General features: G+C 40.4%; 1 protein-coding gene across 9 annotated transcripts in view; it reads right to left on the bottom strand.

The window, feature by feature from the left end:
- Positions 1-15740, bottom strand: part of ABCC9 (ATP binding cassette subfamily C member 9) — a 1652866-nt gene that overhangs the window by 798314 nt on the left and 838812 nt on the right. For all 9 annotated transcript variants that reach the window (XM_044087794.1, XM_044087796.1, XM_044087793.1 and 6 more), the window contains one exon: positions 1-30. This exon is cut by the window's left edge and continues 76 nt beyond it. In XM_044087794.1, coding sequence (XP_043943729.1) covers positions 1-30 — 30 coding nt within the window. The remainder of the gene's footprint in view (positions 31-15740) is intronic.

Raw genomic sequence — 15740 nt, 5'->3', positions numbered from 1 at the left:
CAACCTGACCCACTATCATGGTCAACTGACCTGCAATGGACAAAAAAGCACATGCAGTTATGTTATCAATAACCAGAAATGCCAAGCAAGGTGATGAAGTTTGATTCTTCAAAGTCTTTCAGCACTAGGCTTCTAAAAGTAATTATATTAATGACTGACTTCTGATGAAGTCCCTTTGCAAACAGAATTGTTCAGAAATTAATCCTTTGCTAACATACTTTCATCCCCACTCATTATCTTGATTGTACTGCAGTACTATAGAAGGCCATTCTTCACCAAACTCTCCATTTTATACTCAAAACCACACAATGTACTAAATCTGTCTGTCCCGACCCATTTTCACAGTCATAACTTGCTACTGACTGAGCAATCATTGTGAATTCAGATATATAACATATATAACCTTTTAAGTGCTTCCCTGTGCATATCTGCAAAATTATACAATTTAAATAAGAAAGGTTTCATAGGTACAGCACTGAATTTAGTATGTCTGGTTAGTACACCTGTCAGTTCTCAGAAGTAGAACTCCAAAATAGTAATTAGTGGAAAAGGATGTACATTTGCATGAGGTACTCAGCATAATAGAGAAGAGGGGTCATACTGTTGGATACCATAATCCTTTTACCCTTTCACTGTGCAATTTTCTGTAATGACGTTTGTCAGTTCCCCTTGTTTCATATTATCAAGCAGAGCACCTCCTGTTGTAAGACTATTACCATTTGTAAGATCATCTCAAGTCTAAATCCTTATTTTTGTGGTAAAGAAAACCTACGGGTAATTGTGATGTATAAAAAAACTCTTACGCAGTTAACTACAAGTGTTCTCATAATAGAATACCTTTAAGAAAGAAAACTGTTAAAGTTGAAACAGAAAAATGTTAAAGTTGAAACAGAAGTAAAAATATCTTTGAAGCTAGACATAATCTCAAGGGCAAACCAGAATAAAGAAAATATGCATATAATGTAATATAAATCAGGTAAAGTAAAGTAAATCTGCACATGTATAGTATAAAGGGAATAAAAGGTGGAAGATCACAGAGCAGTAAGCATTATATTAACTAAGGCCTGCTATTAGCAGAAGTAGCTCTACTGCTTTCATTATAAGGATGGATGCACCTGGGTATCACATGCATATACTTTGACGGGGTAAAAAGAAATGTATTTTTATGCCTCCAAAAGGCAATGAAGATGGTATTACAATCATGACATTTTCAATACAGAGGAAATCACCTCTGAATCTTGAATGTCAAGCCAGCTGATAATGCTGAGAAAAGGTGTGAAAAAAAACAAGTGTCACTCTCAGAAATATCTTAATATAAGACATCTCCAAAAATGGCAGTACAGGTAAAAGCTGCTTTGGTAAAATGACGTGACTATCCCATTCAATGACTTGTGCTTGTTGTGAAGAAAATTTATTAAATTGAAGTAAATGTAGGTTGTTTTAGATCTTGTAGCATGAAAATGTATAACATTTACAGAATGTAAAAAAAGTAAATTGTAGTGAGGATGTGACTCCTTTCAGAGGAAACGTAGCAAGACTGTTAAATACTTAGACTAAATCTGCTTCACAAACATGCTCACACTTGCACAGCTTAATAACTCAATGATTGCAGTACTATATTTGGACTCACCTTCCCCACAGTTAAAAACAGAAAAAAAACTCCATGTAATCTGAGAAAAACAGGAAAATCTATTTGGAACCTACTTAAGTAAAGAGAAATACTGTTAGTTAAAGGTTAGTTACTGCACTATTTCTGAAATGCAGAAGCAGATTGCATTCATGACCGACATGCATATGCTTTGTTGCCACTTCATTTACCATCTGTCTTTTTAACGTAAACAGTTCAATTAATTGCAATGTGTTCTATTGTTTGAACCTGTGTTGAATTTCAGGAGTTTCTTTTTTCTTCTCTTTAGTGTGACCACTGAGTTGGTATATTTAATTTATAGGTTCGTAGATTAGTACTAGGCTGTTGATCCAATAGACTATTCGTAGCCTAGCTATATGATCCTACACTGAAATTTACAAGGACATAAATTCATACCAAACTCCTGACAAGATAAAGTACTTTGGACTTAGTTATGTCCCATTTCCATAAGGGCTTGAAGGACCAGATCGGAGGTGTACATAACAATTGCCCATCCAGTCACCCAGGTTGCATTTAAAAAAGGGTCAGAGTTTACACTAGGGGAAGTCCAGTCTATAAAGAGGCATTTTCTAGGATATCTATCTATCTATCTATCTATCTATCTATCTATCTATCTATCTATCTATTTAATCTATCATGTCAGCAGGTCCTATTTATATTCCAGAGGAAGTTCAGGTCTCTTCAGTGGGTGCTTACGGTGTTACTAGTTTTGTGGATGTACAGGACTTTGCACTGGATGGGAGTCTTCAAATCTCTGTATGCTAGGCAGAGCTCCTCTCTAAAAAGTCAATACAAAATGAAAAAGGATGAGTGTGCTTTAAAATGTTTTATGAAGGTGGGTGGGGTGGGGTGGAATAATCCCCAAATGACAGCACAGGGGAGCTTGACTTGTGCAAAGAAATATTTTTTGTCTGTATTTTTCTTATGCTTTTTGAGTTATACTTTTCACAATTGCATTTTCCAGAAACACAGTCTGTGTTAATTCTCTTAAACATAGGTAAACCCTCCAGGACAAATAACCTAAATCCATCTACCTGTGTCATTGGGCAGCTTTGGTTTGGACTTAAAATCTTCGGTAGATAAAACATCTGCAATACAGATTTCCCAAGACTGAGTAGTGACACCGGCCATAGAATAGTTAGGCAGGGGAGTGCAGGAGTGAGTGTCAAGTCTCAGCTTGCCAATCTTGGGCAAAGGGATTGGTGGCCTGGTGGTAGTTTTACCAAATGCAAGTGAAGGAGATATCACTAGCTCCTGGAAAATACTGTAATGTGTACTTGCTGCCAAATATTCTTGGTCAGGTTTCACTTATTTTTATTTATTTATTTATTTATTTGCAGTTGTTTAACCAGGATAGTAAATTAGGCCAATAAGAACCCATTTCCAATGGAGTCCTGGGAAGAAATGCTCCTACACAAAGATTATCATAGTTTACAGATTAAATCTTTTGTGGTATATTTAATTTATAGGTTCGTAGATTACTACTAGGCTGTTTATCCAATAGACCATTCGTAGCGTAGCTAAATGATTACCAACTAGCTATATGATTACCAGCTTTCTTGTTGGTAAGCTCCTGGAAGCCATTGATTGTTACTCTCATGTTACATTTTATATATATATATATATATATATATATATATATATATATATATATATATATATATATATACACACACACACTCATATATATGAATCGTTATCAGATGATCAAGTTTTCAGAAACTCGAAATTTATATGGTCAAGACCATATGACTGAGGTTTTGAAAACGTGAAGCTTTTGAATGGAGATTGCTGTACAGTGAGGATCAGGAAATTTACCCTTTTCTTCACTGTAGTGTGATCTCGGAGTTGATATGTATAATTTGCAGGGGGCATAAATGTAAAAAAAGCAGTTTTTTTCTTGTTTTGTTTGTTGTCTGAGTTTTTGGAAACCAGATCAAATGGTCTCATCTATATGAATTTCAAGCTTCTGAAAACTTCATCATTAGATGTACAGCCTTGCGTGTGTGTATGTATATATATATATATATATATATATATATATATATATATATATCGAAACCACAAAAAGTCAATGTGAAAAACATCAACCAAAAATACGCCAGGACATAACACATAACCTCAGAACAGGCAAATAAAAAGAATATTTTTGTAAGGGTCCAGGCCCACCCTGCACCACTTGTGAACAGCTGTGCTACCCCCAAGCTAATTAAATATATCAACACTGAGATCACACATAGGGCAACTTCCCCAACCCTGGTATTATAGTCTTCCTCCACTGCCAGTTTTCTTTCATCTAGATCAAATTAAGCTGCAAGAAAGCTGGCAACATAAGTCGCAGTTGACCAAATTGGGCACTTATCTGTGTATATCTATACATATGTATATATACAGTGTATATGAGAGAGAGAAAGATATATAGACATATATATATATATATATATATATATATATATATATGTATATATATATATATATATATATATATATATATATGTATATGTATATATATATATATATATATATATATATATATATATATATATATATATATATATATATATATATACATACACACACACACACACACACACACACACACACACACACACACACACACACACACACAGCGAGAGAGAGATTTATATATACGTGTGTGTGTGAATATGCACATTTATATATATATGTGTATACACACACACATATATATATATATCTGTGTGTTTGTGTGTGTGTGTGTGTTTGTGTGCATGCCTTCACCATGTACTTGGTCTCCTACATACTGCCATGGTGCGATATATGCCTGGCCTTCAAAGCAGTCTCTGATCCAGCCCTTTTATATATATATATATATATATATATATATATATATATATATATATATATATCTGTGTACATTCATAGAGAGAAGAGAAAGAAAGAGAGATGGCTATTGTATGTTATTTCACGCATGCACCCATACACGCACGCACACACACACACACACACACACACACACACACACACACACACACACACATCATATATCTATATATATATATATATATATATATATATATATATATTTATATGGATCGACTTCTAAATTTTGAAGTTTCAAAACATCAAATTTCTTATGGTTGAGACCATAAAATTAAAGTTTTGAAACTTCGAGCTGTTTAAATGGAGATCGTCGTACAGCACGGAATGGTATACTTACCATTTTTCTCACTGCAGTGCGATCTCAGAGTTGGTACATTTAATTAGCAAGGGGTGTGGGGTGGTGCAGGGGTGGTCCCCCAATCAAAAACCTTAAAAAAAGGATTTTCTTGTTTTTCTTTTTTTATTTAAATTTCAAAGTTTCAAAACTTCAATCTTATGGTCTAGACCATAAGAAATTCGAAGTTTTGAAGTTAGAAGTAGAACCTATATCTGGATATATATATATATATATATATATATATATATATATATATATATATATTTATATATATATATATATATATATCTGTGTGTTTGTGTGTGTGTGTGTGTGTGTGTGTGTGCCTGCAAAAATAGTTATTTCTGATCCAGTATCTACTAAAGCCATTACGTGTTGTGGTCCTCCCTCCAAAAATGGTAAGAGGCACGGGTCGGTCCCCAGGTGTAATGGCTCTAACTGTGCCTCTAGCTACTGGGGACCCGCCTTCTAGTCAATTTGCTTCCATTTTTTCCATTGGGGATTTCCACCCCTTCTCTCCCCCTGTATCCCAGACCCGAAGAAACCAAGCCAAGAGGGACTCCTGTATTGCTTCAAAGAACAGCCATCCAGCTGCTCCTCCCTCTTTCACCTTCTTTCCCTTATCCTCCAATTTTAAACCTGATAAGGCCTTTGCCAGCTCCTCAGGGTCTACTGGGTTTACTGGTGAGGACTTAGGGGAAGGTGGAGGTGAAACATGACTCAATGCCCTAGCAAGGGGGTCCCATTTCCCAAACAATGCTGGAAATTCAACATTTGCCCCCCCTTACTTTTGGCATCTACAGATTGTTTCTTATTTAACCCTACACCTAGGTGCTTAAATGGAAAAAACATTGGCTGTTGTGACATATCTACTGCAAACCACAGATCCTGCCGACTACGCCAGCTGTTCTGGTCAGGTTACTAAATTCTGTGGTTAATACAGTATTAGAGATGACACAAGAGACCAAGGCTCAAACTTCAGCAATTTTATTGTTAGCTTTTAACAATTAAGGTCTGTAACAAAAAAGCAATTGACTAGTCAATATGCAAAAAATAAAAAAACCTATCACATTAATATGCAAAACCTAACCTATGACCTATCACATTAACAATTATAAAAACTGTTAAATCATGTACTTATGCAAAACCTAACCTATGACCTATCACATTAACAATTATAAAAACTGTTAAATCATGTACTTACAAGCATATGCAAAAAGAAAATCATCTTTGCCACTGATAGGGGGACTCCAAACCTATTCAGTACAGCTATCTGTTCAGTCAAGACAGGGCCGACACTGGCAGGCAATGCTGTATGCTCAGTTCAGGCTCTTGCTTCAATCAAATCCGGATGATGATGAGTTCCAATCTATTACCAACCTCTGAATCTTTTATAGGTTTGAGCATGCCATAGGGTCAATAGGTTCAATTGATTACACCTAGGCCATTAGGTAATCATTCAGCTGATGATATTTAGATCACCAGTTTATTCATGAGCTAATGAACTGTTTTTAAAACATTACAAATCATTTCCTGAGTTGTCAACAAGCCCCGTAATGTCTAGTTTTATACATTACTTCCTCCTTTTAGAAAGCCGTTTGCCCACACATCTGTGGTATAGTTCCTCTTTGAAATCCCCCTCTGTCTGGTAAACAACATTTAAACTGGCAAACAACTCCAAAGGTTAACTAAAGTTCAGTTATACCAGCACCAGTATGCAAGGCTTGCCTTTAAAGCATAATTCTTTTAGATTTCATGTATGTATATAACATTAAGCAGCATATCATGTATTTATTCAATTAACAGCATATCAATCTAACATTAAGCACATCTACAAACACAGCAGTTCAATGGCTTAGGGCATCAAAAATCAGGTAAACTGTGTGGATCCGTCACAGGTCACCCCTTGCACTAAGCAATGATCGCTGTGTGCTTCTAATAATGTGCAAAATTGACAGTATTTTATTGTATTTTTTCATGACCTTACAATAAATGCAGTAGGAAATTAAGCAGAACAACACTGAAACTATTGTGGTCAGCAAAAAAAGGGTGTAAAAGCAAGTTAAACCAGGCAGAAGCCTTTGGTGACCACATAAAAATATCATACCAATGTGAAACAGACATGTCTTGAATTTCGTTTGCAATTTGAAGAATGGTACCTTTGTCTTTAATCATTTTAATTACAGTTTGATGCATCATGTAAAGTCTTATTCAGCAGGAGCAGTACAGCTTGCCCTTCCTGCTTAATTTGTTTAAAGTCCGGTGGACTAGAGATGGCCATCTAAAAGTGTGCAATGGTTCTATGCTAGCATTTAATGTGATGTCCATCCATCTAGTCAATCTGATCAATTCCCAGTACAAAATCAATGATTGCATGTACATTACTTTTACAATGTGCTCCACTGTCTGTGATTGTTCCATCACTCCAAGCCAGCTTACAGGAGGATACTACACAAGCTGTGGTATCATTGAGTTGATAAATGTCTGTCCCATTCACTCAGAGTATTGTCTCGTAACCACCCCTGGATTGGGTAGTCTACTTTCACTGTCACTGTCTGTTGTTTGGTCAGCCCCTCTACATGAATCAAGGCAGTATATACAGCCAGCACATGCTGTTCGAGAGGGCTGTATCTAGTCTGTGCTCCGGTCAGGGATTTAGACCAAAATCCCAGTGGTCATTTCTTTCCCACATCATTCTTTTGCCACAATCCCCAGGACATGACATTATTAGCAACAGTCACTTCCAAAATAAAAGGTTGCTGTGGGTCTATTGGACCCAGTCCCACACTTTGTTGCAAGGCTTTTTCGCTTCCTCGAAGGCCATCTGCTGTTTAGGACCCCACTGAAAGTCACATTTCTTTTTAGTCACATAGTGAATAGGTCGTAAAACTTGCCCAAGGTGTGGTACAAGTGCTCAAAGCCCATTGCTCCCAAAAGGCTTGTGCCTGCTGTTTTGTTTTGGGACTGCAATCTTTTGAATGCTTTCTAAGGCCGATGCAGGTATTTCTCTTTTGCTCCATTCCATATCATACCCAGGAATTTCGCTGATGTTCCCTTCAGTGTTTTAACCCCATTTATTGCGCAGCCTGGGCTCTGAAGGTGTTCAATCACTGTTTTAATGCAATGTCCACATCCGGCTTTTCTCCTGTAATCAGGATGTCATCAATGTAATGGAATACAGTCACTTTATTTAACTGCAACTTAGCCAGATCTCTGGCCACCAGCCCATGGCAAAGGGTTGGGCTGTGTAGATATCCTTGTGGAAGTACCTGGAAGGTATATTGCCTCCCCTCCCAGGTAAATGCAAATTGAGCCCTACTCTCTTCTGCTATAGGTATGGAGAAGAAAGCATTTGCCAAGTCCAAAACTGCATGGTACAGCCCAGCAGAAGAAGAAAGTCTCTCTACAATGGTAACAATGTCCGACACTGCTGCAGTTAAAGGTGGAGCCACCTTATTCAAGCCCCGATAATCTACCGTCATATGCCAGGAACCATCAGGTTTTTTGACAGGCCACACCGGGCTATTAAATGGGCTCACAGTTGGTTTGAGTATGCCAACACGAAGTAATTCCTGGATTGTTTCAGTAATTTCTGAATGGCCCCCTGGAACACGATATTGTTTGATGTTGGTCACCACTTTTGGTGTGGGAATATGCAAAGGTTCCCACTTGGCATCACCTCGAACAACAGCCTTGACTGCATTGACTGAACAGTGCCGTACTCCAAATCTAAATGGCCCTACTGTAGTTTCTAAGGTCCTACCCTTTAGAACATCTATTCCTAAAATGTGTTCTGGTACAGGAGCTATCACTGCTACAATGGCACTAGGAATACCATCCCCAAAGGCTATTCTTACTTTGGTTTTGACACCTATCGTCTTTGCCCCCCCATATCCATCAATCTCCACAGACTGTCCACGGAATTTACGGGGGTTGCCTGCAAAAATAGTTATTTCTACACTGTAATACGATCTCTGAGTTGATATATTTAATTTGCAGGGGGGTTGGGGGGGTGCATCTCTCCCCTGAAAAACATAAATATTAAAATTAAAATGATTGTGAATATTGGTTGCACAAATTTCCACTGAATATTCTTGCGAGTGGTATAGATATTTTCATAAATATTCAGTGGAATTTTTTTATTAGCTCACGGGTACTGCTTTGTGGGTGGGGTTTAGGGGAGAGTTAGGTAGCTGCCATGTAAATTTAAAGGGATGGTACAGTATTTATGTAGGATGAGTTGCTCTTTTGTTTATGCATTGCATGTTATAGGGTGGGTCTTTTTAGAGTTGGCGATTTGGATTGTCAGCCTTTTGAGTATATATATATATATATATATATATATATATATATATATATCTGTGTGTGTGTGTGTGTGTGTGTGTGTGTGTGTGTGTGTGTGTGTGTGTGTGTGTGTGTGTGTGTGTGTGTGTGTGTGTGTGTGTGTGTGTTTATTATTTGTTAATCAGTTAGGTAGACTGCTAAAGGACCCTTTTCTGATACTCCTCAGGCCATTAGACTAAGACAGTGCAAACAACACAAGACTTCTTGAGTTAAATACCAAAGAAATTGTCATTAATACAGAAGAATAACAAAGTGATAACAACATATGATAGTGACAAGACTGACAGTTGGACTGAAGGAAAATATGAAAAGTAAAACAGTAGAGAGGTGCAGTAATTGTTGAGGTAAAGAGTCAAAGAAAAAGTTTTGAGTAATAAAGGTAGTCAGAATGAGATACGCACCAGGTGACAACCATTTGGGTAACAGGTAATGACTTTGACTCCTCTCCAGGTCTCAAAGCCCTTGGATCCAAGTTGTCTGGCACAGTCTTTTTTGGATCAGAGGATTCTGGCATCCCAGGAATTGAGACTTGCTATGAACTCTTCGGTTCAATCAGATGCAGAGAGCTTTCTGAGCCGATTCTACCCCTTTGGGTCCAACTTGCTGTAATCAACTCCAAGGGTTTTAGAGTCATTGCTGCATCTCAGATTCTCAGTGATGGTCAATTCAGGTCCAACTTCCGCCTGTGGGCAGCTGCCCCTGAAGTAGGGTGGGACCAGGGATCAGAGGCATGGCCTCTCAGATCCATATGCTTATCCCTCTCCAGGACAGTCTGCCATCAGGGTTATGGAGAGATTGAAGCCTCCCCCTTTGGATCCTATGTCTTCTTCTGTTCCTCCTCTGTGCCTTGAGTCTCAGCTATCCTCTTTACAGGGACAGCTGATACCAAAACCCATGGCTTCCCAACCGGGTTTCCCCGCCTCTTCTGATACCTCCGTGGAGTATTCCACCAAGGAGGCCCCTAAGAATACGATATGTAAGAGGAATCATATAAATTCCCCCAAATCAGTCACCGAGGACACAGATTTTGATGAGGTTAAACCATCCCCATGGCAACCTCCTGAAGATGTCTTATTCAGAGACATCCTTAAGATCCTGAAACAGAGTGGTGGCTGGAAGTCCAGCGACCCTTCAATGGAGGAATCTCTACTACTGGAGGCTTTTGGTACCAACCCATATAATACATGGGTGGTCCTGCCTGCTGATGAGCTCATGGAGTTGGTCTCACAGCAGGCACAGAAGGAACTTGACTCCATTGAGCCCATTCCCAAGAAGCCAGATAGGATTATGACCCCTTCAGACTATAAGCAGTTATGGTTAAAAGTTCCTGTTGATTCCATGGTCATGGCAGTGGCCACTAGAAAGGAACTTGCTGATAAAAGTACTTCTTTCCATCCTGCTGACAAGGAATCATGGGCAATGGACAGATTTGGGAAACATGTCTATGCTTCAGTGAACCTTGCTTTAAGGTCTCTGAACTATTTGACACATTTTACTAGACATCAGAGGGCTCTGATTAGGGAACTTTCAGGTACCCTCAAAGGAACAGTTTCTGAAGTGGTAAAGGCTTCAGTCACTTCTCAACTGGTGACCCTAAAATCAATTTCCAACGTGTCCACGAGGCTTGTCTCTAATGTGGAAGACAGAACCTCAAGGGCAGTGAGTTCTTTGTGTGATTTCACAAAGCCATATAAGTCCACATTTGTCAATGCTCCCTTTGACAGCACCTCTCTTTTTGGCTCCAAATTAAAAAATACTTTGTCCAAGTGTGAAAAGGATGGAAAGCCCCTTTCTGCTGTGGGCATACATTTTCCACCCCCCCAAAGATCCTTTTCAAGGAATCATCAAGGTGGTGGAAAAATGTGGTTCAGAAAATCATAAGGATCTTTCAGGACACACATAGAAGGTATTCATCATGAGGCAGAGAGGGATGTTCAAATGGCAGACACCACCCTAGTGGCAGAGCAGGCCTGCAACATCAGAGGTTCAGAGAATCTCTCTTAGGAAAGCCCTTTCGGCACTCCTGAAAGAGGTCTTATTGTCCCCCTTTGGAGGCAATTGGGGGGTTGGTTGTCTCTTCACCAGAGAGCCTGGCTAGAAATAACAAAAAATACTTGGATGCAGAGGTTTATATCCAGAGGATATATAATTGTATTTCCCCTTTGACATCCAAACTCCAGAAAAATCCCAGATGTTCCATCCAGTCAGAGGGAATAAGCAGCATTTCAAATTTAAAAGATGGTAAGCAAAAGAGTCATCCAAGGGTCCCCCATACCAGAAAGGATTAGAAAATTACTCTAATTTCTTTTTAGTGCCAAAGAAAACAGGAGACTGAAGACCAGTTCTGGATCTCAGCAGCCTGAACAACTTTGTTTGGAAGAAAAAGTTCCAGATGGTTGTTATTCAGTCGATTCATCCATTTCTGGAAAAAGACAATTGGATGTGCTCAATAGATTTCCAGGATGTGTACTATCATATAAAAATGAACAGATGATCCAGGAAATTCTTAAGTTTTTGGCTAGGAGCCAGTCATTACCAGTTCAGAGCACTGCCCTTTGGTCTCACCACAGCTCAAGGTGTTCACCAAATGCATGGCGGTGGTGGCAGCTTGAGACTGCACCAATTCCGGGTGCTGCTTTACTTACATGACTGGCTCATCTCTGCCTTGACTAGGCATCGACTTATCATGGCAAGAGGAGAGGTAATCTAGATTTGTGCGTAGTTAGGCATAGCCATGAATTTTAAAAAGTCACATCTTCAACCATCTCAAACTACAGAGTTCGTAAGGGTGCTACTAGACACAACATAAACGATAGCTTCTCTTCCCCTTTCCAGAGTCCAAACCTTAAGATGGCAAGTAAACAAGATACTTTTTAGTAACACAGCTCCTGTTCGGCTGGTCCTAGAGGAGTTCGGATCGATGATACCCCTTGTTCTGCTGGCCAGGTTTCACATGAGGATTCTTCAGTGGATGTTGGTGTCTCAATGGTCAATACTTCAGCTACCTCTATCTGCCCTAATTTGAATCACCAGCTTGTACAAAAAAGATCTGATGTGTTGGACAAAATTGAAGCAACTACTGCAAGGCCATCTATTTATCTCTTCTCAAGGCCATAGTGACCACGGATGCTTCCTAGCTGGGGTGGGGGTCATTACTGAGAAAGACAGTTCAAGGTATGTAGTCTCTGAAGAGGCCAATTTGCATATCAATATTTTGGAGTTCAGAGCAGTGCTTTTAGCATTGCAAGCCATTCAAGATGCTCTCCTGTTGGGAATATTGCAATACAAATAGACAATACATCAGTGGTTTGGTACATCAACAAACAAGGAGGAACGAGATCATACCTCCTGTGTCTGGAAGCACTATGAGTGTGGCAATGGGCAATCTCTTCCAATCACTTTCTCTTAGCAATGCATATTTTGGGGAAGACCAACGTGCTAGCACACAGACTGAGCAGTTGCGTTCTGTTACCTCACAAATGGTCCCTCAACCAGAAAGTAGCAGGCATGAATTCTGCAATTAGGGCCAGCCTTGCTGCAATCTCTTTGTATTCCCCCTAAACAACACGTCTAAAACTTGGACCGAACCACAAAAGGAGGGGGAGTATCAATATTTGTCAAAGATACCCACACCTCCAGGTTGGTGGCACAGCACGAAGCATCAGAGACTATCCATGTGCAACTAACTGTGGGTAAAACTGCCTTCCAGTTTATAGCCTGCTACAGACCACCCTCCCAAACACAGGAACCCCACTTGGCCTTCCTGAGAATACTGGAAAATATGAAGGTCTCTCCAAACACCATTATATTGGGCGACTTCAACTACCCAAACATAGACTGGGAGCATTACTCTAGCTCCAACACCCTAGCCCAAAGGTTCCTAGAATTTATAAACTCAAATGCTATGGAACAACTTGTTACCACTCCCACAAGAGGGGAAAACATACTGGACCTGATCATCACCAACATGGGGACACTATGCTCCAGACCAGAAGTGTATCCCTCACTGGTAAGATCAGACCATTAACTAATCTCACTGGACATTCACATCCCGACCCCACCCCGTGCCCAGAAAACCACAGTGAAAAACTTCTCTAAAGCAAATTTAATATGCCTCAAAACCGAGGCGAAATCCTTCAAAGCCCCCGGGCCTGTGGAAAATACGGCCCAGACCGCAGAATCCTTTATAAATGCATTCTATGAACACCTTCAGGAATGCATGGATCATGCAATCCCAAATAAAACCAAGACCCAATCCTCCAAAGGCAGACGTCCTGTCTGGTGGACCCCAGCCATAAACAAACTATACAATAGAAGGAGGAAGCTACTACATGATAGAGCAAAATCCAAAAAAGGGAAGGCATCTCTGATCAGTATTAGCAAAAAACTACGGGCACTCATAAAATCGTCTAAGGCCAGCTTCGAGAAAAATTGCACAGGACACTAAGGATAATCACAAGGCTTTCTTTAGTTATGTTAGGAACCTGGGTGGGAATTCCCAGATATGCTCAGAATTAGTCCAAAATGACAAAAAATACACCGAGCCCACAGACATTGCCAACATCCTAGCTGACAGGTTCAGTGCAAACTTCTCCCCTCTCCCACCAAAGGGCAAATATCTATCCCAACAGAGTGCTGCCCCTGACATCTCAGATGCTCAGGTAAGAGCCGCCCTCTCCAAAGCAAAAACACAGCATCAATGGGACCAGATGGTGTCCCGGCTGTCCTACATGAACTCCAAGAGGAGCAAAACCAAAACATAAAACTACTGTCCAATCTCGGCCTTACTAGAGGATATGTACCCAAAGAGTGGCGTACAGCAACAGTGGTCCCTCTCCACAAAGGTGGTGCCTCAACGGATCCTGGAAACTATCGCCCCATAAGCCTGACTAGCTTGGTCTGCAAAGCTATGGAAAGGATCATCATGGACCTCATAAATAAAGATATTGGGAACCTACAGACACTGGATCCTACCCAGTTTGGCTTTGTTAAGGGCAGATCCTGCCTCTTAAACCTGGTCGATTTCTTTGAAACAGTCACTAAGGCCATTGACGAGGGGAAGGTGGTCCACACAGCCTACCTGAACCTTGCAAAAGCCTTCGATACAATACCCTACTCGGGCATTATAGATAAGCTCACCAGCTTAAATATAAACCCCTATGTCACTAGATGGGTTGCAAACTGGCTCAAGGACAGAACCCACATGGTTAGAATTGCTGGAGCCATGTCAGACTCCAAACCAGTTACAAGTGGCGTCCCACAAGGCTCAGTCCTGGGACCTCTCTTGTTCGGTATATATTTCTCGGCGGTACAGGCCAACATGGAAGGACTGTGGCTGACCAAGTTCGCAGATGACTGCAAACTGGGCACCATAATCAACTCTCCAGCCAGCACAAGCATCCTCCAAAAGGGCCTCATAGAAACAGACAACTGGTGCCAGAGCCATAGCCTCAAGCTAAACACCAAAAAGTGTATAGTCATCCCCTTTGGCAAAAACAAAGTGCCCACAAATTACCACATAGGTGGTAATCCATTAAGTACAGAAGAAGTCATTAGGAACCTGGGGACCCAAGTTGATAGCAATCTCTCATTTGACAACCACGTGGCCAAAGTGGTTAGAAAAACATTTTATATAGCCCACCTAATCATGAAGGGATTCACATCTAGATCAGGGAGGTCATCGCCTCTTTACTCATCCCTCATAAGGCCCATAATTGAGTACAATGCCCTTTTGGGATGTACCTTACCAGACACCTGCAGCAACTGGAAAGACCCCAAAAGTACCTCACCAAGAGGATCAAAGGGCTCAAACAGATGCCATATGCTGTCCGGTTAAAGAAACTCCAGCTCTACTCAGTGGCATACCGCCTGCTCAGAGGCGATCTGTGCCTGATGTATAAAGCCATGTCCAACCCGGAATTAATGGACATGCTGCACCTCAGAAAATCCAAATCCCATCGAGCTACGCGCTGAGAGACTTGAACCTCAGCACTGAAATAAATAGGACATGCTGGAGGGACAGATTCATAACCCAGAGGCTCCCTTCACTCTGGAATAAAATCCCAGTCCAGGTTAGGCAGAGTCCCACATTGACTCTCTTCAAGAGGAATCTTGATGAGTGGATGGGAGATCGTAGGTTTACCCCGGCTATCACTTCTGTGTCACTGTTAGACAGAGGCACAGTATACTAACCTCAAAAAAGGGCATAGCAAAATTAATTTAAAATGGGTGGTGATAGTCAAACACACTCTGGCTAGGCTTATAAATGCCCTAGGGCAGATAGCCTAGTATGAACCTATGAACCTATGAACCTATGAACCTATGAATGTGCAGCAGCTACTTTGTCCTTATTCCCCCACATGGGGAGTCACCAAGGGATGCTCCCCTTCATGATTGCCCCCCCCCCAGGTTACTGTATGCTTTTCCTCTGATCCCTCTCATATCAAAATTTCTTCAAAGAGCTGCCAGGTTGAAGAAAAAGGTCATCCTCATTGTTCCCTTTGGGTCTCAACAAATTTGGTTCCCCTTCCTGTGGCCTCATTTCATCCA

The sequence above is a fragment of the Protopterus annectens genome, chromosome 11.part0 (genome assembly GCF_019279795.1).
Source record: "Protopterus annectens isolate FY-2018-M chromosome 11.part0, PAN1.0, whole genome shotgun sequence".
NCBI lineage: Eukaryota > Metazoa > Chordata > Ceratodontiformes > Protopteridae > Protopterus > Protopterus annectens.
This window is presented reverse-complemented; position numbering and strand designations above follow the sequence as displayed.